Source organism: Sceloporus occidentalis, unplaced genomic scaffold (assembly GCF_023333645.1).
Source record: "Sceloporus occidentalis isolate IW3139 unplaced genomic scaffold, rSceOcc1.0.p SCAF_22, whole genome shotgun sequence".
NCBI classification, from domain to species: Eukaryota; Metazoa; Chordata; class Lepidosauria; order Squamata; family Phrynosomatidae; genus Sceloporus; species Sceloporus occidentalis.
In genome coordinates this window covers 8,730,354-8,753,621 of record NW_028317002.1, presented here as the reverse complement: position 1 = coordinate 8,753,621, position 23,268 = coordinate 8,730,354, and the positions used below count along the sequence as shown (strand labels likewise).

At 39.4% G+C, this 23,268-nt stretch overlaps 1 protein-coding gene across 1 annotated transcript in view; it reads left to right on the top strand.

Annotated features, from left to right (window-relative positions):
• The first annotated feature begins 2,580 nt into the window (after positions 1 to 2,580).
• The window catches only part of LOC149300965 (protein phosphatase 1E-like), a 91,843-nt gene continuing 71,155 nt past the window's right edge, over positions 2,581 to 23,268 (top strand). The window contains exon 1 of the mRNA XM_089484496.1: positions 2,581 to 2,762. Coding sequence (XP_089340622.1) covers positions 2,581 to 2,762 — 182 coding nt within the window. The remainder of the gene's footprint in view (positions 2,763 to 23,268) is intronic.

The window sequence follows — 23,268 nt, the reverse complement described above, 5'->3', positions numbered from 1 at the left end:
TGCCTTTTAACCCTCTAAATGCCACTGTGCCCCATGATATCCCTTTTAACCCTATATGCCACTGTGCCCCATGATATGCCTTTTGACCCCCTATGTGCCACTCTGCCTCCAGAAATGCCTTATACCCCTATATGCCACTCTGGCATTTAGAGGGTTAAAAGGCATATTATGGGGAAGAGTGGCATATAGGGAGGTTTAAGGCATTCAGGAGGCAGAGTGGCATATAGAGGGTTAAAAAGGCATTTCACAGAGCACTCTGCCTCTAGAAATGCCTTATGCCCCCCATTTAACACTCCCCCGCCCCCCCCCCCCAAACTTACCGGTGCTTCTGACTTCCCTGTCATGTAGCCGGGGCAGCGTGAAGATCCCACGCACTTACGCTGCAGCCGGAAGGAGGCGTAGCTAGCAGCGGGGGTTGTCTGCGTCCATCACGCAGACCTTCCCTGACTGAGGGGTATTATAATCTTATAATCGAGCAAATACGGTATTTAATTCACTTAAAAACATTTTGATGACCCTTGGATATTTTTGTTACATAATGTGTGTACTAGAGACGCCTACATTTTAGCAATAATCTGGCTATTGGATTTATTCTTCTCTTCCTGTGATTATTTCTTTATTAACCTGTTTTACCTTATATATATATATATTTCCATTACTACCTCTTTGGAGGTCATAGACAACCATTCTCCTGGGTTTAAAGCATGTCAAGAAAAACAATTCCCGCAAACCATAACTTTAAAATTGAAAACATAGACCCATAAAGAACTAGCGGGTCTATCGCAACATATATAACATTTCATATTGTAATATATTGTTTTACAATATCAGAAGTTGTCATATTTTTTAAATGCTGCTACTCCCCCATGAATATTGTTCAAATTGAAAAATATTGAAAAAATTCAATAGAACTGTGCGTGCAAAATACATATTAAATATATTTCAATCTAATAACTGAACTTTTTGAAAGTTCTCATCATATATTCACAAGATATACAGATAGTTGAAAACTAATGTTGAGGATACTTTATGACCGATGAGAAACTTTCTTTCAAGACTTTCCTATTATGTTGATCCATAATGCCAGAACCCCTAAACAGAATTAAGTATATGGGTCATTATGGAAAAATGACTCCAGCTAAAGTAGGAATCACCAGTATCCACCGTTCACTCAGATTTGGTTTCATTGCATTATTCTGTAAAATTTTGAATAGCAAAATGGCTCTCATTTATAGCTAGAGAAAGCAAGACATTAACATGGTGGCTGTTGAATAAATACTGTCATTACAAGATCTATATGAAGAAAGCTGCAAACCACATAGGGACGTTAACAAAAGCACGCAAGCAAACGAGAAGGCATATTTTAGTAAATGTTAGTAGAATATGGTAGGAGGGCTCACACAACCTCAAAAAAGGACAGTGGAGATGATTCAACAGCATTGTACGCCAAAGGCAGTTTGCTTAATGGTAAGAATGGTCATTCTTGTGTAGCTAAGAGTTTGCGCTCATCACCACCATCTTTTACTATATCTACTGATCAGTTCTTCATGTAAACGGTATAGTGGATTCATTTCGACCAGTCGGCAACTCATGCAAAGTTTAGTCAGTTCTCTTTTTTCTGACTTTCCTATAACAAGGGTTTTCTTCTGACAAAACACATCGTGTCATCTGTATTTCTGTTATCTGGGTCTGATATTTTCAGCAAGTAGACATCTCCCTTCAAGAAAAGTTAAGCTGGTGGATGAGAACTAATTTGACACACCTGTCTCTCTTACAATACATTACATTGGGCCATAATTGGAACCAGCACTGACCTCACATCTGTCACTACCATTTGAGCGGTCAGGGGGACAGGGACGCAGAAAGGTCACGTAACATGAAACATGGCGAGTGCCAGAAACAAAACTGTGAGTGAGGGAAGGGGATGATGGTGGACGCATGTATGTGTCTATGTGTAAATATTTGTGTATGTGTGCTTAAATGTGTATGTCTTTGCGTATTAGCATGAAAAATATGTACAAGTGTTTGTGTGCATGAATGAGGGAGTGTGTGTTGAGTAACTGTATCTTTATCTTGGTGTAAATGTGTATAAATATGCTTTTTTGTGTGTGCAAGACGCAGATGGGCTTTACTCCCCTAGGCCAGAAGGTTCCAATCCCCCCCCTGTATATGTATATAATTATATATATATATATATATTATATATATTATATATAAAATCATACAGAATATATAATAACTTACGTACGTCAGTCTCTAACACAAAAACACAGAGCGATAACATATACAGATATAAATTTGCTATTCTATACCGACAACGTCTAACTCATTAGTCTGGGTCGCTATGGAAACAGGGTGGTGAGGAGGTGTGCGCTAAGAATAAGCGTCAGTAGGAGCGCTCAATCCCCGCCCCAGACTGATGTGTGGCCACGCCCCCGCCGTGGATCCCGCCTCCTGGAGCTCTCCAGTATCTCTGGTGCTCGCAGCCTCTGCCGGTGTCAGTGCTGCTGCTGTTGCCGGAGCCTGTGCTGCTCGAAGACCTTCCCCATTCTCTATTTCTTTGCCCAGGAATGAGAAGCGATGTCCGGCATATCCAGCGACGAGAAGAACTGCCGCAGGTTCCTGGAGCTTTTCCTGGGGGAGTTTAGGGGACCATTCGGGGAGGAGGACCCGATCCCATTCCGACCCATGGCAGATCACATCACTCCAGATGAGGTGGAAGGAGAATGCCTGGACCTGTGCCTACAGCAACTCTGCAAATAGTTAAGTGGTTCATTGCAATGTGTGTCCCTCTCCCCTCTGAGACAGATCAGTGTGTGTGTGTATGTTTCCTGGGTTTAGGGTAATGGTAGCACATGACTGCTTTGGAGAATTAAATGCTATAAATAGATAATAAAGAGCTCTCCCCGAGGACGTCCGTGGGCTTTGCGTGTATTATTCATGATCCCCGGACGTGGAATGTAGTGACAGCAGCTAAGGGCAGGGTGGACTGTGCCTCTGGAACATAAGGACATTGCAGGAGAAGGAGCCACGAAACGTGTATTGTTCCCTTAGCCATCAGAAAGAATCACAGCCACCTATCACATTGTGCCCGACATGCCAATAGATGCAGCCCTGGGTGGGGAGATCAACAGAGACACAGTAACCAAACTGCCTCTCTACATACAATGGACTATGTGACATACAGGGAGCTGCCATACCTGTTGGTTATAAACAATGCCGTCCACTCCTTATTAGGGCAGCGGGTTATTTGCACAGGTTTTCTAACAAACATTTCATATTAAGACAGTGCCCTAAAGTATTGTTATTCTGGACAGAAGCATATGTCAGAATGAACAACCAGTGAGAATCGCTATGACCTCATCATGTCATCATACCAAAATATGTACTAATAGGGGTATAAAAGAGCTAGAAATGCGAGCCCCTTAAATTGCATAGACAGCTACTAAATTAGAACACTTATTAAAACTTAAATACTTTTTGCCTATTACATACAAATACTTTAACTGTTTTGGGGCAGTGCCACATACTAGAAACAGCTACTTTAGAACTTAAAGGAGAGAAAGCAAGTTTTAGTGCTCTTGGCTAGTGAAACCACACATTGCGAATCGTTTACATCTATCTATTGATTGGATTCATCCATATAAAAGCTAAAGTTAGAACTACATGTGTTTCAGACTTATTACCTTATGATGTAATGTATACATGCCATATCTAATGATTCTGTAGGTGTGCTGTCATTGCAAGTCTTTGCTGGAAGTGACTCATCATACATGCTCTTGTATGACCTAGAACGCAAAGAATACAAGGTCATGGAGCTCATCTAGAAGTAATGATTGATATATAATAAATTTGTGTTTGGGGACAAAAATGGTTATGTTTACATTTTATCATATGCCAAATTAATTGCAACAGTATCTAATGGAATTATTAAAGGTCGAGTACTTGGTCAATAGTACATTTTAATTAATTTATTTATTTTATCAAAATTCTTCCAGTAAGGAACCTCATCATATGACCTGTTCTCATTTTTTTGCTTCCTTTTTTTTTCTTATTTTTGAAGCGATAATTTAATTGACCCGCGGGAAAAAATATTTTTGAATGATGATTTTGTGCCTTTATGTTTTATTACATACATTATTTCACAGTTTTTAATCTGTAGACTAGCAAGCCAAGGGTTGAAAAAAGGCTACATTAGGGGCTATTGGCATTCTGTCTAATCATATTTTAGCATAAATAGATTTTACTCCCTTAATCAGGGATACATGTTGAAGGCATATATAATATTGTGAATATAATGTAGAATAATATAGGGGCTGCCTGGTGACCTTACATAGTACAGTTCCCCTGCTTTGGTCCTCAAGTTGCTCTTTAAATAGCGCATATATACACTTAGTGATCTACTACCTGTGTCTAAAGGAGGAGATGACAAAAATGTGGGATGGGGGTTTCGAAGCTCTGTTCTATAATACATGTTATATTAAAACTCAGGACAGTCTGTTCCATTTCCTTGATGATTTTATGATGCCCGGGACAGCTTTCAGATTACACATGAGATATAAATGCTTCTGTCTTTATTTAGGAGTCATAAAGCTGCCATGCTCCCAAAATGCAATCCAGCTAATCTCTTGTTGTGATGTTTAAGCAATTAAATAGCTATATCCAGTGCCATTGCTATCCCAATTCATCTTAGATTCATTAATTTGATTTTTTCTGGGTGGTGTGCCATGTAACCACTTCAGTGCCAAAAACATGGATCATACATTTCTTTCCATACCTTGTTTATATGCTAGAAATTATAGAGCCTAGCCTTTACCATCTTTAAATGATGAGTCAGTTTAACATATACATATATATAAATATATATTATATTTGACATATATATATGATATATATAAATATTTTATATATATATATACATGTATAGACACATATATAATCAAGCAGTGTTTAACATTATGAGGGCAGGTATTAAGGCATTGTGGTTTTTGGTAAGTGAAGGCATATTTGTAAGCTCAGAAGGGTTGATACTGTTATTATTTTAAAAGTAAGTAACTGGAAAAATCTGAAACCAATTTACTAAAGGAATTTGTTACGATATCTGTAATATATTGTATTTATCCAGAGGAAATCAGGCTGGGAAGAGTTGCCTAAAACGAAACATTTTGCTAAACATCTGGTACATATATGCGTATGTGTAGAAAATCCCTTATAGCTGGATGACTGCTTATCAAAAAGATAATGCTATGTTGCTTTTCTGGGAACTGAATATAGCAATTCTGAAAGGCATGGATAATAGGCAAGCATATTGTTCATTGTTTTTCTTTTCCTTGCACTTGCTGGCTGCATATAAATAAGGACATTCTCTTGGCTTTTTCTCTCGCCGAAATAAGTGTTGTCAGCGTGTTATGCAAAAAGCAGACTGTGAAGATATGCAGGATCCAAGGAATTTTATGTTATCTAATGATCTGCAAGTGTAGAAGCTGTTACTCTACATCATTGTAAAGTGAAACACATACCCGTAAGTCAAGTATCTACAACTAAGCAATTACTGTTTTTGTTTATTTCTTGGTCCAAAGACATTCAATGCATTTGTTGTACTGAAAATGAAACAGTATTGATTCGGATCTCACAAATGTGTGTGTCTATATATACATTATATGGGCAGAATTATTGGGACACCTGACCATTACACCAACAGGGACATTTATGACATCAGGTTCTAAGTACACAGACATTAATATGTAGTTGGTCCCCTCTTTGGAACTATAACAGCTTCCACTCTTCTGGGAAGGCTTTCCACAAGATTTTGGAGTGTTTCTGTGGGAATTTGTGCCCATTCATCCAGTAGAGTATTTGTGAGGTCAGTATTTGTGAGGTCAGTATTTATGAGGTATTTGTGAGGTCTGCACTGATGTTGGATAAGAAGACATGGCTCACAATCTCCATTCCAGTTATGGAATGTTTTGTGCACTGGGGCACAGTCATGCTGGAATAGAAAAGGGCCTTCCCCAAGCAGTTGGAAGCATAGCATTGTCCAACATGCTTTGGTATGCTGAAAGGTACATACCAGGAAAATATTGCCTGTATTGATACTTGATCCTTTTTAATGTCAAGAGGGTAATGAGATGGCCCGTTTTCATGGTCCCTCCCCCTGAACAGATTAATAGATTTTAATCTATGAAGTCATCTGGAGGCAGTCCATATGAAAGGAGGCGCTACTCTTTCAAATGCTAACTTTGAGGCAGCGAGTACACTGGCTCTGAGGCATAGGGCTTTAAAGTCCACTAAAGTCAGAGTCTTCAAGTGAGTTTGAAGGAGAGTTGGTGTCTCTAAATGCAATAAGGGGTTTGCCTGGCCCTGTGTAATGCAAGTTGCTTCACTGATTCCCATAAATATATGGCTATGACTCATGCAGAAATGTATCCCTATGTTACTAAATTTCATGTTCTTTTGTCTTTTGTTTCTTAGTGTTTTGTTGGGTTTATTCACCAAAGGAGGAAAGTTTCAACTCATTGACTCAGTTATACATTTTGAAGGACTTCCTGTGGCAAATATCTGTTACAAGAAGGGCTGAGCGGGCCCTGCATCATGCATAACTCAATCAGTGAGGTGACCTTAAATCCTAGCACAACTCCTGTTTAGCTCTGTATAATATTATTCTGAAAATCATTTATATTTTATGGCATGTTGGAAATGCATATAGCGTCCCAAATGTAAATGGAAGTATAAATCCAACCTATATACTTTTCTTTCTAACATTTTTTTTGTCTTCTCAATGTCTGGGAATATTGATGAAAGCTTGATCTGGTAGAATTACCAAGTGGTTGCCAGCTCCCATTGGACAGTCATTACATTACATTTTTTATATAGTGCCAGCAGATTCCATAGTGCTGTGTGGTGGGATACTCTTCCTAATACATGTCAGTACAATTGCTTGCATTACTTTGCCCCTGGATTCTGCAGCCATTGATCCATTGGTTCTCAATGGAAATGCTTTTCTCTGTTTTGTATATACCTTTTAAATATATATATATATATATATATATAAACTTGTATTTTTTGTATATATATATATATATATATATATATATTTACATGTTAAAAAGCCATATTAACTATTCCCTTATATAAAATTAAGTATGCCTTTTTCCAAGCAGTTATGTATAATGTTCTGTATTTCCAAAGATGTGGAAGTACCTTAATAATTATAGCAAGGTGTTAATGATCATGTCATTCTAGGTCCTTTTAATAAATGATTCAAAACATTTTTTATGTAATTATGTCTTACGAAGATGCAGAAACTCTGGGGGTTTAGAAAGGTTCATTTACTTCACTGGAATTAGCAGAGAAGCTGCAATTCATTGTTATTCCATATTAATTCATTTGTGTCCGTGCGTTCTCACTGTGTATAGATATGTGTTCCAAGACCCGCCTTGTGAGTTCATGCGTGCTGGCTTTGAACATTCCTTGCATGTACTGAGGCTCTGCCAGTGCATTCATGCATGTGCTCCCGAGAATCCCCTGGAGTGTCCATGTGTGTTCTGAGGCTCATTCCTTTGCTTTGTTTTGAGCGTGTTGGCTTTTTAAATCTGATGTCTGATTCAGCAGGTGGACCTCCAGATTTTGCAGAAATGCAGCTGCCAAGCTGGCTGACTGATCCTGATGTGATTGGCAGTTCAGCAGTAATCAGAGGACAATATGTTGCTCATCCCTATGCTAACGCTTTAAGGCAAAATGAAATGTAATGCCAATTCTTTGTAGTATACTAAATGGGTTAAAACATCTTTAACAATTGAAAGGATATCATGTGTTTGCTGTGAATATAGGCTGAATGCAGTTTTCGGTAGCATGCTTGTTTTGTGTTTTTTTTTAAACAAACACGTATATATATATATATATATATATATATATATATATACGCTATTAGATATGGGTTATATATACACGTTTTATAATGTAAATGATAATCTTGGCTTTTGTTGAAACAAATCGAGGACTCTGTTCGTAATTGTCCAGATTCTTCTTCATTGTTCAACCTACAGTGGTTGAAAATGCATGATTCCTGATTTATCTGTTGTCTTATCAACAGTTGTACAGTGGTGGAATCTATATAAAATTGCATAGAAATCAATAGTAAGTGCAGAGTATTAGCCAGGGCCATAAATTCAACAATGCCCCTGTGCAGCCTTCTGATTCCAGAAGCTGTGACACGTGATGTCAGCATCAATTGGGACCTCCAACCCTGCCCTAGGTGGCAAAAGAGCTAGCGGTGGCTCTGGTATTAGTGCAAAATATTAACCTCTTCACACCCTAGTGACTGAAGCCATTTTTGGCATTTTTGCTATATATTTGTTCAATCATGATTTCCCCTTTTCAAGTTTAGATAACACACAAATTACATTACATTGTATTACAATGTCAGGGACACATAAGGCTTACATTGGATACCATTGATTATATATATGAGATTATATATATAGTGCATTATATAGGAAAATTTAAGTTATTAGAGAAAAAATGAAAAAAACCCACAAAATGTTTGCTGTGTTACATTTTCCTCCCACAGGATACATGCCATTGCTGAAAAACATACCCTAAGTGCAGTAATGCCCCACATGTGTATGGTTTTAGGTTTCAAAGGGCCGACATGCTCCCTTACATACTTGGCTAGTTTGTATTACTTTTATGGCTTTTTTGTTGACATCAATGGGTCCTGCATTGCTTATTGTGCTATATCTAATCGACCAGAAGAGAGAGTATTTAGAAATTCAAGCAGGGTCTGTGTAGACCCCCTGGGGACTCTTTAACATTTTTCAATGTGTCAGCGCTGACACCGCTGGCAGAGAATAGACGTACCTTGCGCCATAACACTTTATCTGTCAGCGATGCTGGCTCCTGCTGACAAAGGAAACTTCAAGCTGTCGTTAGATAACTTGGTTTTGCTTGTACTGTGAGGAAATCTCTCAAGGGGAGCCAAAACCTTAGCACCATGGGCCGATTAGTACATAATAGTATATCCTGGGGAGTTAAGGGCTTATATTTGCACCAGTGTTGAAAGGGTTACATTTTAAAATGTAGTTTACAGCGTTTTTATTAGCAGTTTTGTTTTCTCTTTTTTTTTTTCTTTCTTGGTCTCTCTCTCCCTTTTTCTTTCTTCCTTTCTCTCCATTGCTTCTTTCTTATCGCTTTACCTTTTTTTCTTTAATCTCTGCCTTTCTTCTTTCACTTTCTTTTTCTTCTATCTTTTCCTTACCCCTTTTTTTCTCTATCTTCTTCTTTCTGTCTCTCCTCTCTCTATCCCTCTCTTTACTCTTCATTCATCTTCCTTCCTGTTTCTCTTTTCATTCCCTTTTTTCTGCCTTTCTTCTCTCATATTTTTCTCCCATCCTTTCTTTGACTCTATCTTTCCTCCTTTCTTTCTCTTTCTGTCCCTTTCACTCTCTCTCTCTCTCTCTCTAACTTTTTTCTTACTTCTCACTTCTCTGTTTAGTCTAATACCTCCTCATACCACTGATGCACACATTATGCAGCAGTACTTTTCCTTTTACTTTTTACACTGCACATTGTCTAGAGATCCTCTTTTTTGTGACCCAAGGGATTTTGATAGGCACAGTTGAACCCCTATTATATCACTTCAACTGTACAGCACAGCAGAGGGCTCCCCTGTAGAGTTCCCATGACAGCTCTGCTGATGTAAAAAAGGGGCAGGTCGGACCAGAGTGGATGAGAAGAGATGCATCACAATGATTCTGTCGTATACGTTGGGGAACTTTCACAGTCACAAACTAATGGTATGGTATTTTTAATACATAAACTACCGTATTTCCCCATGTATAAGACGCTCCCATGTATAAGACGCACCATAATTTTGGGGCCCGAAATTTGAAATAAAATGTATTACATAGTTATTGAACTTAAGTTTTATTCATCATAAAATTCATACTCATCATCCTCATCACTCCCATCCATTAACCCTAAAGACCCCATTAACCATAACTGCCCCTAATTTAACCCTAAACACCCCACTGACCATAACTGCCCCTAAATTAACCCTAAAGACCTCATTAACCATAACTGCCCCTAAATTAAGCCTTAAGACCCCATCAACCATAACTGCCCCTCACTATAGGATACCTCACTATCCCACTACAGGCCTAAGGTCTGGCACCAAGCAAAATAACAAGTTGTCCATAGGGAAAGGTTCATACCTGGTGGGCTGCAGCGCTGGCTGTAGCTGCTCCTTGACTCAGTCTCTCCTACACACTACAATATCTACACTGTAATTATGATACATTTGATGTTATTTTAATGGACAGAATTTGCTTTTGTTTCAAAAACAAGAACATTTCTAAGTGACCCTAAATGTTTGAGTGGTAATGTATATATCTTATTTTTATTCTGTAACCACGTTGGTTTATTTAGTGTTGATAACTGTAAAATGTAAGCTTCGGGAAATGTGATAGATCCACTTTAATACGGTTCACACTGCTCAAGGCCTTTTTAGTTCTGACCTTCATTGCAACCCTCTTCCCAAGTACTTTAACATTAGCTAAAGGAAGCTGTGAATCTGGTGGAATGGTGCATTATTGTGGCCAAACTTCTTGTAGCAAGGACACCAAGCCACCAGGGAACCGTACTTTTAAAAAGATGGTGGCTTCAGATGGGACATGCCATCAAATGGACGAAAATGTCATGCTAACAATATTTATGTTGAGGTGCAAGTTTACAGTCCTGGTGTATCAACCTGTATGTATAGCTTTTGTCACAATATATTTCAAGATTTATGGCTGACATCACAGATGTGTTTATCATAAAAGATTCTTCTTTGTCTTCCATCATACTTCTGCTTCACTATAACTGATCACTCGAATTTGGAATCTTTATGGTATGACACAGGAAAATATCTTATGAAGACTATGGGGAGCCTCTAGGGCCCCAACATGTAACTTGGCTCAATAAAAGGTATTCGCTTCAACTAGAGACTCCATTTTCTGTTTGGCTAACACAAGTATATAAATTTTATCGATTCAAGTTATAGCAAGGTATGTTGCCTGATTAAACTTAACTAAGTTATAGTTAATAATTATATTAACTTCTAGTAGAAACATTTTTTAGAGTTACTTACATCTTTCTGGTATATTTTTATTGTTACTGATGTTGTAATCCAACAAATATTAGCATATCATTAGTGAAGTTACCACCTACTAATACCGTAGAGGTTGTAAAAGGACATGGTTTTTTAGGTGTGCTTAAAGCAAATTTATCACTTTGCCAAAATCCTGAATTTCACAGTTCTATATGCTAAATAAAGCAATGTGATCAAGTTTACTCTCTAAAGTAAGCAATTTATATGTATTTGAAACCTACCTTATATGTATACCGTGGGGAAAGGTATCTGAAATTCCTTTTCTGAGGAGCATTTTTTACAATTTTGCATGTAAATATAAAAGCATTAGAATAATTTCCTGAGCCCCATATACATTTGGCCAATTATTTATAAATTCAATTTCGTGCTTGTGGCTTCTCTATTAAAATGGTGCCACTTGTATCATGGATAAGCCCAGGCGTCTCTGGAATGTCCTATGCATCTGGAAGGGGGGCAGTGAACTATGCTCCCCTCCCATAGGTTGTGGCCTCAGTTACTCCAACACTCACTCACTCACTCTAACACACTTACTCTAACGCCATTCACTTACAGTTATACACACACTCTCCATATCCCCTCCCAGGAGACACTAACTGTAGACTCCACCCTTACACCACATGCTGACATATACACTCATGCTGACACCATACACAAATGCTATACACACATTCTTTGTGTAGTGGCACATTAAGTCTCCAATCCCTGTTTGGCACAGGTGTACTTCCCACTTTCTGCAGTCTACTAAAATCTTAGTTCTGCTCCTGGGCGCCATCTGGCTAGAAGGTCCAAAATTGGTAGACAAAAGGAGTCTGGAACAAGATCAACAGGAATGACTGACTCAGACATCAACTGGCAGATGGCTGGAAACTGACACTTAAAATTGTAGATGTCTCTGACTGAACCACAGAACAGAGGACTGTGTCAGACCAACCATGGTGAAGATCTGTACCCAACAATACTTAAATAAATTATCCATAACTATAGCACCTTATTTAGACTGATGAACATTATAGGGACTGCGGATGGCTTTTCATAATCAGTGAGTAGCAAATAACGACACATAATTTTCTGTATTAGAGTGTAGAGAGTAATAAAATATAATGAACCCCAATATATGTATATGGGCTCCTTATGCATTTTGAACAATTATGAGGGAGTGACAAACTTCCAGATCCAAGTTTTAAAGGCCAGTTCTTTTTGATGAAAGCATTTAGTATGTGCAAACCAAATTTGCAAATCAGTTGTTCTTCCACTTAAAGGAGTTTCCCTGTGGTGGAAAAAAAATACCCCCACTGCGAGACTTATGGTGGGGGCCCCCAAGTTCAACCTATATACATAGTAACATACTTACACACAGTAACAATGACATACCTACACACTAACATACTTACACCTAGTAGTGCACACATAAACATACTTTAACAAATTAACATACTAATACACATGTGCAATGACATACTTACACACACAATAACAGGCACACATACATAGGCATTCAGGCTTGCCCTTACAGACAAACATCCTGGATTACACTTACCCTTGCAGCCACAACACACAAACACTTTTTAGCTTCACACTCTCTCCCCTTACTCATGATCTCTTCCCCTTTTCTTTCTCTCTCTTCTTTCTCCTTAGCTCTCTTATTTCTCATATCATTATCTCCCCCTTCTCCTCATCTCTCTTTCTCACTATCATCCATTCCCTATCTTCTCATCTCTTACCTTTCTCCCTCTTTTTTTCTGTTTTCCTGATTCCCGTGCCAGGAGTGCGAGCTCTGTTCATATCCCAGCGCTCGACATCAGTCGCCAGCACAAAGTCTATGAACAGAATATGAGCTCCGTACATTGGATTGGTACAACGACAAACTTTGGCTACTAATGAAGGGACCATCCAATAAGAATACAGAGAGTGATGAGAAAGGTCTTAGTGAGGCTAGAATTACTGTGCACACTGAGAACGACCAATATGAGGGATAAGTAAATAATTAGAACATCTCCATGGCTACCTGCTATACTGCCGATTATGTTGCTTTGCAATCACTGCTTCTGCAGGTCTGACATTTCAGCAACAGAGGTAACTCTACTAAACTGTTCTGTCATACATATCACATTGCTTATAATAAGTAAAAAATATGAATGTGGATCTGTCACCAGATAAATTGTCATACATATATTTAACATATCACATTATTAGGGTTACATGAATGATCACAGACATGCAATGGAACACATTTCACCTGGAGTCAGTTTAATCACTGGGTTAGGGAGCAGTGGTAGTCCATGCCCAGTTATGGGGTCCCACCAGCTCATTTACTTTCAAGGTGATTTGGGACTTCCCAAGTGGCCTCCTAGAAAGTTCCCAGGTATCATAGATAATTCCATGATAATTTGCACAACATAACATGTGGCCTTCTCTTTTTTACCCAAAGCTATTTACTCCTCCCCATCTGGAGATTTTTCAACCTCTAAGTCATTAATCATTTATATTTTTATTCACACTTCCAAATCAAAAGTAAGACAAAGACACAAAAACATGGAGTGGGACATGATAAACAGCAGTACACACCAAAACTACAAGGGTAGCATTTTGAACCTGCCATTAATGGTCTTTTAGCAATAGCTTTGTTGAATCTAATGGCCAGAAAGAGAGCTATATGAAAACACAAGACATGAACCCTACAGCATAAACTGAACAAAAATATTTCATTAATATAACCGATACAATAGCATGGACAGACCAGAGAACCCATGATGAAACACAAAGATAGGGAGACCGAATACACAAAGTGACATACCAGGCAGATAACGAACCTGAGAGACAAGCCAGAAGCCAACCAATTTACCCCTTCCTTTATCCCCAGCTATTTTAGCCCATTCTCCTTCATCTATTGATTTTGTTCTTTTTCTCACCAAGCTTTCTTCATCCCTTTCTTGCCCTTTGCTTTTCAGCAGCCCATATCTGTTTCCTCCGATTTACACTGTGTCTCTTTTTTGATGTGGTGAAAGCAGCACAAGGAATGTTGCTCCCTCACAATCTCTCGTTACTTAATAATACATTGCTATTAACGGTCTTTGCTGGCATTACGTAACTCATAATCAAATGAGTGAGGAGATAAGAAATTCCACTTATTTCAGTAGGCACTATACAGTGCCAGCCAAGTTGCAGCAGAAGTTCAAGCTCATATTTAAGTGAATGAGTTGAAACCACAACTTTCCTGCAAGCTTTCCTGACAACTCTCCCTGTTTGTGGCAGGGACAGAAGAGCAGAATGCCTTACTATAAAAGAATGTATGTGGGTCACTACCAAGAAATAAACACTATATTGAAAAAGTCAATGCATGCAACATTGATTCAGTACTTAAATTATTAAACAAATAAGGTTAAAGAAAATCATGGAGATCCTCTAGGTTGTAGAATTAGAGATTAGCACTGTTAAAGCCAAACTATCATCTACACATGGAAAGTTATTTGAAACACATTAGATGTGTATATAGAAAGCATTTTTATGGTTTAGGGAATTGAAAACACAGACTTACTCAAGCGTTTGCATGAAGGATTATTAGCTATATTATTGCTTCACCACCTATCACAAATGCACATGCCTTAGGTTCCGCCAAAGGTATATGCTCAGGATTGCATTCTGTCATAGCCAGAATATATAATAGAAGTGGGCAAGCCAGCTGGTGGAGTGGCACAAGCCAAGCCAGGCCTGACTTGATCGCCATATAAGAAAGGCCCTTGAGAGTGTCTGTAAAAATGCTCATGGGGATGAAAACACTAAAGAGAACTCTGGCTCAGTCTCCCCTACTCTTGTCAAATTGTCTATTCCAGATGTTTGGGTCAATTCAAGACATGCTTGTCCAAAGCTGTACTGTAAAATAATAAAATAATATTTTTTGTCACCCGTGTTAAGGTAAATTGATTAGTATGGTAGATTATTTGCTGCTCTGATATTGGTTTTAAATTAACTTTGCAAATCAGCTGAAATGACTTTAAGAATACAATTAACTCTGGTAATTAATCTTAAAATACCACTGAATAAATATTGGCTGCTGAAGGAGCCAGAAGCCAATATGTTTGTTGAACTACCTAAAACTGAAGGGCCATTTAAGTAGTCTCACATTACAATATGCCTCTCATGTGGTGGACACCAGTGGTAAATGCTCTGAAAAGCATGTTTCAGCATAAAGTGATTAATCTTTAACATAATAAGCAAATTCAACAATAGAGTCATTACATATCAGCTCTTAGGCAACCAAAAAATAATAGTTTAATAAGTGCATTCATTTTGTATGATTTTACCCAAGACTGCATTGTTGAGATTCTATCCTTGCAATGCCAGTGATAAGTAAAACAATGTCTGCTGCCATTTACTATTGAGTTGTTCTGTTGGAAGTCTCATTATTGCTTTAAATGTCTAAGAGGGCCAAGCCGATGAAGCATTTGCCTATTTTCCACAAATTTCAGAAGCACAGTTTGTGTCGCTAAAGCTCCCTTCAAGGTCTAATTAATGAACCAGCTGGTGCACAGGTGCCTGCTCCTACACGGTGTCGTTTTTTCTGCCAAGATAAAATCGACGGACTGTTTGAAAAAAAACAAGATCCAAATTTTTTTGGTGCAATATAGCTGTGGGAGCTGTGAGCGTGAATGAACTCAGGCAGCCCACGGAAAGCTTTGTAATCTCACAAAGTGGCCACTTGACTAGTTTGTTTATTAACGGGAAAGCACTATTGGCAACAGGTGTATCGCAGTGCCCCATACATCATTATGGTGAACAGTTTAATATTAATTTCATTAAACCAATAAGAAATGACAGGGGGCATATGTACTTGTATATAACATAAGGGACACTAATGCTCAGACTTCTTTCAGAGGTCAGTAAAGCAAATCAGCATTTGCCCTCTCTTAATACCAATTGAGAAGCAATATGTCTTGTGCATAATCACCCACAGAGCCTTATCTAGAGATCTTGGAGACCTGCAAAGTCACGCCTCACGTTAATATCATCCATTTCAGGAAGGAGAAGCTTGGACAAAGAGGTGCAGGTTGTGTGAAGTGTGGCCCTTAACTTATGGTGCCTGGGCCAGCTGCCCCACTTGCCCCGTGAAAATTACATCCCTGTGAATGCACAAGACATTTTATAAGGTTGACACATATTTATTAAAAAGTAATTGAACCTCAACAGATAGTAGGGAAAGCAATATTTTTTTTCAGTTGGTGTTTTCCCCTTAAACCACAACTTTTAAAATTAAATTGGTTTAATAAACCTGGGAAAAAATAGTGATTTGTATATAATTTAAGTTTTACTGGTATAATGGTGACTCTAGGCTTTTAAGTGCCCAAGGTGTAGTTATTCAGAAGGGAAATGTCTAATACAAGTAATGAAATGCATAATTACATGTAAACTAAGGAACCGGGTACTTATAATTACAAGTTTGTTTAAGATAAATGTACATTATAGTGATGTGAGGAATCTGCGTATTAATGCTGCCACATGTTTTGTGTGGTCCTCTTAGACTGGTGGAGACCTAAATGTGGTATCGCTTTCAGACCCTAGCTTTGCTACTAACTGAAAATGTGCTTTTCAAGCAGTAGGCCACGATAGAGTCTGTTAGAATCTTGCATTCAGGACCCCTCTTTTCTGTCATGTTTTGCGATACATGTTGTTCCTGAGATAAAGGGATGAACACCTGTTGGAAACACAGAGAGCTTTCAGATGCACATGACAAAGAACGTGTCTGTCACTTGTAACCATGCCTTACAATGGCAGTCTTTGTGCCAACCTCAGCTAATGTAATTTTTTTTTTGCTTTCTTGATCAAAGCACTGCGGTAAAACTTTTTAAACACCAATTACTTGAATATCAAGCCCAAGAAACATATTTGCAAATCATTACTGTAAGGAATTTCAATTCAAAATGGCGGCAGTCATTTTAATATCATAGAATAAATGGTTAAGAAAAAGGCTACTTACGTCTGTTGATTAATGGTTGACCTTTGCTACTGCTTAGCAGACTAGTCTGCTGGCTTCAGGATCATCTTTAATGCGGGGCAAAAGAGTCAGGAGTAGATTCTGCTTAGGAGCCCGCAGGAGATGACCACGTGGGTCCCCTCAATAATCTTGTCCTGTGCACCAACAGATAACATTACGTGTGAGGAGCCAAGATGTTCTGCTCACTTCTACTTGTCTGACAGCGTGCATAGGGACCTCCATGGGTTTTGGCACCACCATGCATCAGTGTGAGCTGCGGGCCGGCTTGCCCAGGACTCCATTATCATTAAAGACAGACTTGGTTTTTGTTCCAGATAGCTGTTGGCAAGGCTCAAATCTGGATTTAGAAGCTAGGAGAAAATGTTTGTTGTTTAGCAGTCAGTCTTGGATCAGTAATTTTGCTACTCGCCCCAAACAAAGTATGCTTCTTCAGTAAGTTGATGACATCATGTTTGTCTCAGACTCTGTGGCTAGAATTTTCTGGTAAAACAGTAATAAACTATATTTTTAGGTAACCGGCCACTGCAGAAACTGTATTTAGGGCCTGGGTATCTATTATATACTAAAGCTGCTTATTGAGCCCTAGAATAGGTAGGTGAGTATGTGCACATGCATGATACTGTTCACCCAAGAGCATCTCCTGCGATACAATTAGCTAGGGGTAGAAAGAAAGAGCAAACGAGTCGAATCTGATAAATCCTTTGATTTGACAATGAGGGCTCTTCTAGACTAAGACATTAGTTTTAAATAATTAGCTTAAATTTACTAGAAGCTGCTTTGGTTACAGTTGCCCCTTAACCCCAGCAAATAAAATAACTTCCAGTACAGTACAGTACGTTTTTTCAAATCCTGAAATTGTCATTAATCCGTGTGACTTGATTGTATTATGTATCTACACGCATCCTACCGAAAAGCTTCTAACCCAGACCCATAGGAAGACTGAACAAAAACAGCCCAGCTAAGGCTTTGCCTACTTGGAGGTAGTACTTGGTCTAGCGTACTAACTGATGTTACAAGGCAGTAGACAATATTAGCCAAAAAATATTCCATTTAAGAACTTTTTCTTTGGTTAATAGGAGACAGTGTAGTTAATCCTAAAATTGATCTTGAGAGACCCAAATGATATATGGTGCTGCTTTTCACCTTCATGGCTGCAACAGGCAATTAGTGGCAGGAGAGTAATCCCACCAAATCAATGGGAGCGCCTTCTGGCGACCAGCTCCCAGAGTGTTTGTCAGGTCAGAACTAGAACTGAGTGGCGCTAAGTATATTATTAACCAAATAGCTAAACAGCTGAGGATGTGGGCAAAGGGGCAAATGCATAGGGGTTCTTTTTTGCATTTGCAAGGGGGATAACATGTAAAAAAGGGACTTCTCAGCTATAATAACCATTAAAGTACATATGATGGCTGTAGTGTCTCTTTAACTTCTTGTTCCGTAATTTTAGGATTTATATGCTTATCCATCTACACCCTTGCAGTGTTCCCCTTGTGGGTTTGCAGTGGAACAGCGCAGACCAAAATTGATCTAACAACTCCCTGGGCTGATCAGAGGAGATCAGAGGATCTCTCCAACCAGTCCATTATCCCTGCTTCCCTCAAAAACAATGGGCCACAGGTACACAGGACTGTACCCAAAAATCAGGACTGTTCTGTAAAAACACATCAGATTGTGGCTATCCCATTTTTAAATAGCTTATTGTTGATTAGTTAAGGCAGCCTTTGTAACATTAGAAAAAAGAAAAGAGCAGGAACTTCCACTTAGTAGGTCTTTTTAATATTGCCATTTAATTATGCTAATATGTCAACATTTATAAGCATCAGGCAGAGCCAACTTCACCATATGTACTGGTTTGCTAATTTAAATATGCCATACCCCATGCAATAAATAAAGTGCTGCAGTAATTGTTGATGCTGTATAAATACTAATAATAAGACAGCGGACTATAGCGAGGGAGTGTAACTGCTGTCTGCCGCATTTGATGAAACATCAATCAGCTGTGGATGGTTATAACTCCTAGCAAAATAAATTGATGCTATTTACCAAATGTATTAAGGCATTGGCTATAAGAAAGGGTCTAGTTACTCCTACGATTTAAAAAAATAAATAAAATTACACATTACTATGTATACGGAAAGTCTTGAAAAAGCCTATTTTTACTTTAAATATTATTATATTATGAGTCAGTGCAATGTATCATCATCCTCAGATTAACTCCAAGAATTTTATACTGACTATGTTTAGTGTCAAAACATTCCCATGAGATAGAACATTTTCAATGAATCTTGAAAAACAGTGACATAGCAATTTCATTTAAAGCTGAAATTTATCTTTTACCAATGCCGAGCTTTGTGGATGGATTTAATATACTCAAAATAAATTCGAAAAGCTTGAAGGTGGAAATTCTCATGTTATCCATAAATCTCCTGTGGATATAAATTCATACACATCTCTCGTGCATATCTATTCCTTTGAAACCAACGGACATTTGTGTGAGAGCATCACTTGCATTATCATGCCAATGATTTCTTTAGTACGTGTTGACGTATTAAATTAAAAACAGCCATGTTTAATACTATTGTATTAGTATTATGTCTCAATGCAGATTCAGGTATGCCAGATGGAAGTCTCTGGGGTGAGCTTTACTGTTCTGAATTACAGACAAGAGAGAAAACAGCCTTCTATTTTCAAGTCTATCTTCAAGATGCTTCCTGCATAACATAACAAGACCAGTCACTGTAAAGACCAACTTCCTTTAGATCTTGAAAGAAAGATGGTCATGGCATGAATAACAATGATGGGGGAATTGGGTTTAGATATCATGGCGGAAGAAAATAATAAATCTTTCCGAAGCCGAGATATTAACCGCTACAATGATGCACAGTTGTGTGATGTATATAATGGAGACATTGCTAGACAGTGACACTAACTTATATCCACCAGGCAAGCCCGAAGACTTGTTTTTCCCATAGGAATCATGTAGTGCAAGGGATTCTGGGTATGTGTATGCAAATCAGTTTAACAACATTCGCTTTTAAATCCACTTTATATTTGGATCACTTAGAACTCAAGTCTGCTGTGCTGCACAGCCTTTAAACAAAGCCTGGGACAGAGGTGCAGAAGCCAGATCACACTCTTGGACAACTGTCCTGTGCTTAATGGGACTCATCAGTTTGGTAACTGGCTAACTGGTTGAGGTTTGGGTTGGTACGTGACAGGGGTGAAAAGATGCTGTAAAGTAAGAATGCTTTCAAAAATAGATGTAGTAATAGTTTATATTTATTATTTAACAAAATTCAAAGAGAGTGAGCAGAAGAAAAATCTAAATAAAATCAATATTTGGTGTAACCACCCTTTCAAAGCAGCATTAAATCTTCTATGAGAAGCTCACTGGGGTTGCAGTACTACTTACTGCAAACTCTCATGTCAATTCTCCATTTAGTTAATAATCACTACTGTGTTAAACATAAATGACGCTGAATGTATGTTAAAGATACAAGAGGGAAACTCTTGGTGTATTCTTTTTTTGATAATAGCCCCTCCCTTCTTTCTCACTATATATTTAATTTGTTCTATTCCACATGCATTTGGTACATTTACTGTAGCCAGGGGCGGGCTGGGCCGGGGGGCAGGGGGGCAATTGCCCCCCAGGCCGCCCTGAATCTACATTAAATGGCCGCGCGGCTGCCCATTTAAGCGGCCGATTCGGCCACACCAGGGCCGTCTTTAACGCCCGCAGCATCCGCGGTAGGCCGAAATGCCATTGCAGCCGATGTGGCTGTGACTCTTAAAGCGGCCAGCGTGTCTTACGGCCGCTTTAAGAGTCACAGCCACATTGGCTGCAATGGTTAATCATTAAGCGGCCGTAAGACACGCTGGCCGCTTTAAAATCATTAAGCGGCCAGCGTGCCTGCACAGTGCCGCCCAGTGTCCTGTGTGACTCCGCCCCCTTGAGTGGCACGTCACATCGTCAATGTAATGGGCCGCTCAAGGGGGCGGAGTCACACGGAACAGCTCCTCGTGACAGCTAGAAGAGCACGTTGGAGCACAGCAGCAGTGAAGGATGGCAGCAAAAACGTAAGTATTAAAAAAATACAAAAAAATTGTTGGGGTAATAGGCGGAAGGGGAGCCATATTCAAAGGGGGGGCTGCATTGGGACAACAATTAAATGCAAAATGGGGGTGGCTAAGTACACAACAGGGTGGTTGGGGCACCACATAAATAAATACACAAGGGAGAGGGCTGGCTGGGGACATCACATAAATCAATACACAAGGGTGTTGGGGCATAATGTACAAAGGGGGCTGGCTGTGGGCACAAAGCCACATGGGGCAATACACAAGGGGCATAATGTACAAAGGGGTCTGGCTGGGGGCACAAATCCACATGGGGCAATACACAAGGGTGTGGGGGGAAATATATTAAAATCAAAGGGGGGGGCTGGCTGGGCATCAATACACAAGGGGGAAAAACAAACCATTGTGGAAAGCATTTTGGATGTGGGTGTCAGTGTCGCAGAGCCTGTCCCGGTGTGTGTGTGTGTGTGTTTGGATATCGGTGTGGCAGAGCCTGTCCTGGTGTCTGTGTGTTTAGCTGTCTGTGTGGCAGAGCCTGTCCGTGTGTGTGTGTGTGTGTGTGTGTGTGTGTGTGTGTGTGTGTGTGTGTTTGGGTGTCGGTGTGGCAGAGCCTGTCCTGGTGTGTGTTTGGATGTTGATGTGGCAGAGCCTGTCCTGGTGTCTGTGTGTTTGGCTGTCTGTGTGGCAGGGCCTGTCATGGTGTGTGTGTTTGGGTGTCAGTGTGGCAGAGCCTGTCCTGGTGTGTGTGTCTGGGTGTCGGTGTGGCAGAGCCTGTCCTGGTGTGTGTGTTTGGGTGTCGGTGTGGCAGAGCCTGTCCTGGTGTGTGTGTTTGGGTGTCGGTGTTGCAGAGCTTGTACTGGTGTCAGGGCAGGCTGTTTGGGGACAAAATTGGCTCACCCTGGGCTGTTTGGGGACAAAGTTGGCTCACTCTGGACTGTAATTTGTTAATGTTATCTTGGTGCTGGTCGGGTTCTATGTGGGCAGTGTGGACACCAGGGCTGGCTTTGGGGGTGTGCATCCTGTGATCTATGCCTGTAATTTAGGGGGTTTTATCTATACCTTTAATGCTTAGTTGTTATGTGATTTCCAGTTGATCTGTACCTGCAAAGCTGGGTTTGTGTGTTATTCTGCTATGCTATGCTTGCATACATTATTTATGTGTACCTGCAAATACAGAGTTTGTATTTCTTATTCAGTTGATCTATACATGCACGTGCTGTTTACATGTGTTGTTTATTTGGTCTAAGTAAAACAAAGGTGTGGCTTAGTGAATGAGGGACAAAGGGACTCTGGGGATAAATACAGGCAGGGGCCCAAGGAAATGCCTTGGGTCCAATTTTTCCATATTTAAATTTTATTTTGTTACAAAGATTAGCTGTTTTTTAATGTATTAAACATCATTTTTTTCTCCCAGTCCCATCACATTACATCTATATGCGTTAGAAAATCAGGAAAAGATGGGCATGTATAGTGGGCTGATTCGGTGGCGCAACGGGCCACTTGACTAGACTTGCCCCCCAGGCCTTAGGCTGCCAGCCCTTCCCTGACTGTAGCCAAGGGTATTGTTGGGCTCAGGAGCCCAGGCTTCAGTTCAACCAAGTGTTGCCAGGACATTCACAACTGTACTTGGTGCATTCTTCATATTCCTCATTTCCCAGGCTTGGTACTAACGTCAACAGACGTGCAGCTTAAGTGATGCCCGAATAACAGTAGTTCTCCTATTAATTCATAACTTAGTATGTATACATCTTTAACGTCCTCTGATATACCCTACAGTGATACTGATAGGCCATGTCCACCACAGAGAAACATTACTGGTCTGACACAGACATGAAAATGTCTGGGGAGAGTTGAACCAGCCTTCTTGACTTCAGATAGAGACCTGTAAATAATAAACATTTACAATTTCCAAGTTCAACAAGAAAATGTTTTTTAAGGTCAAAACTTCACATTCGTAAGCGTCATTTATTTTGGGAGTTAGTTTAGCAGTGATTTATTGCTTGTTGAAAAACACCCTTTGGATATTTCCTTCTTCAAGGAGAGTTCATTTAAT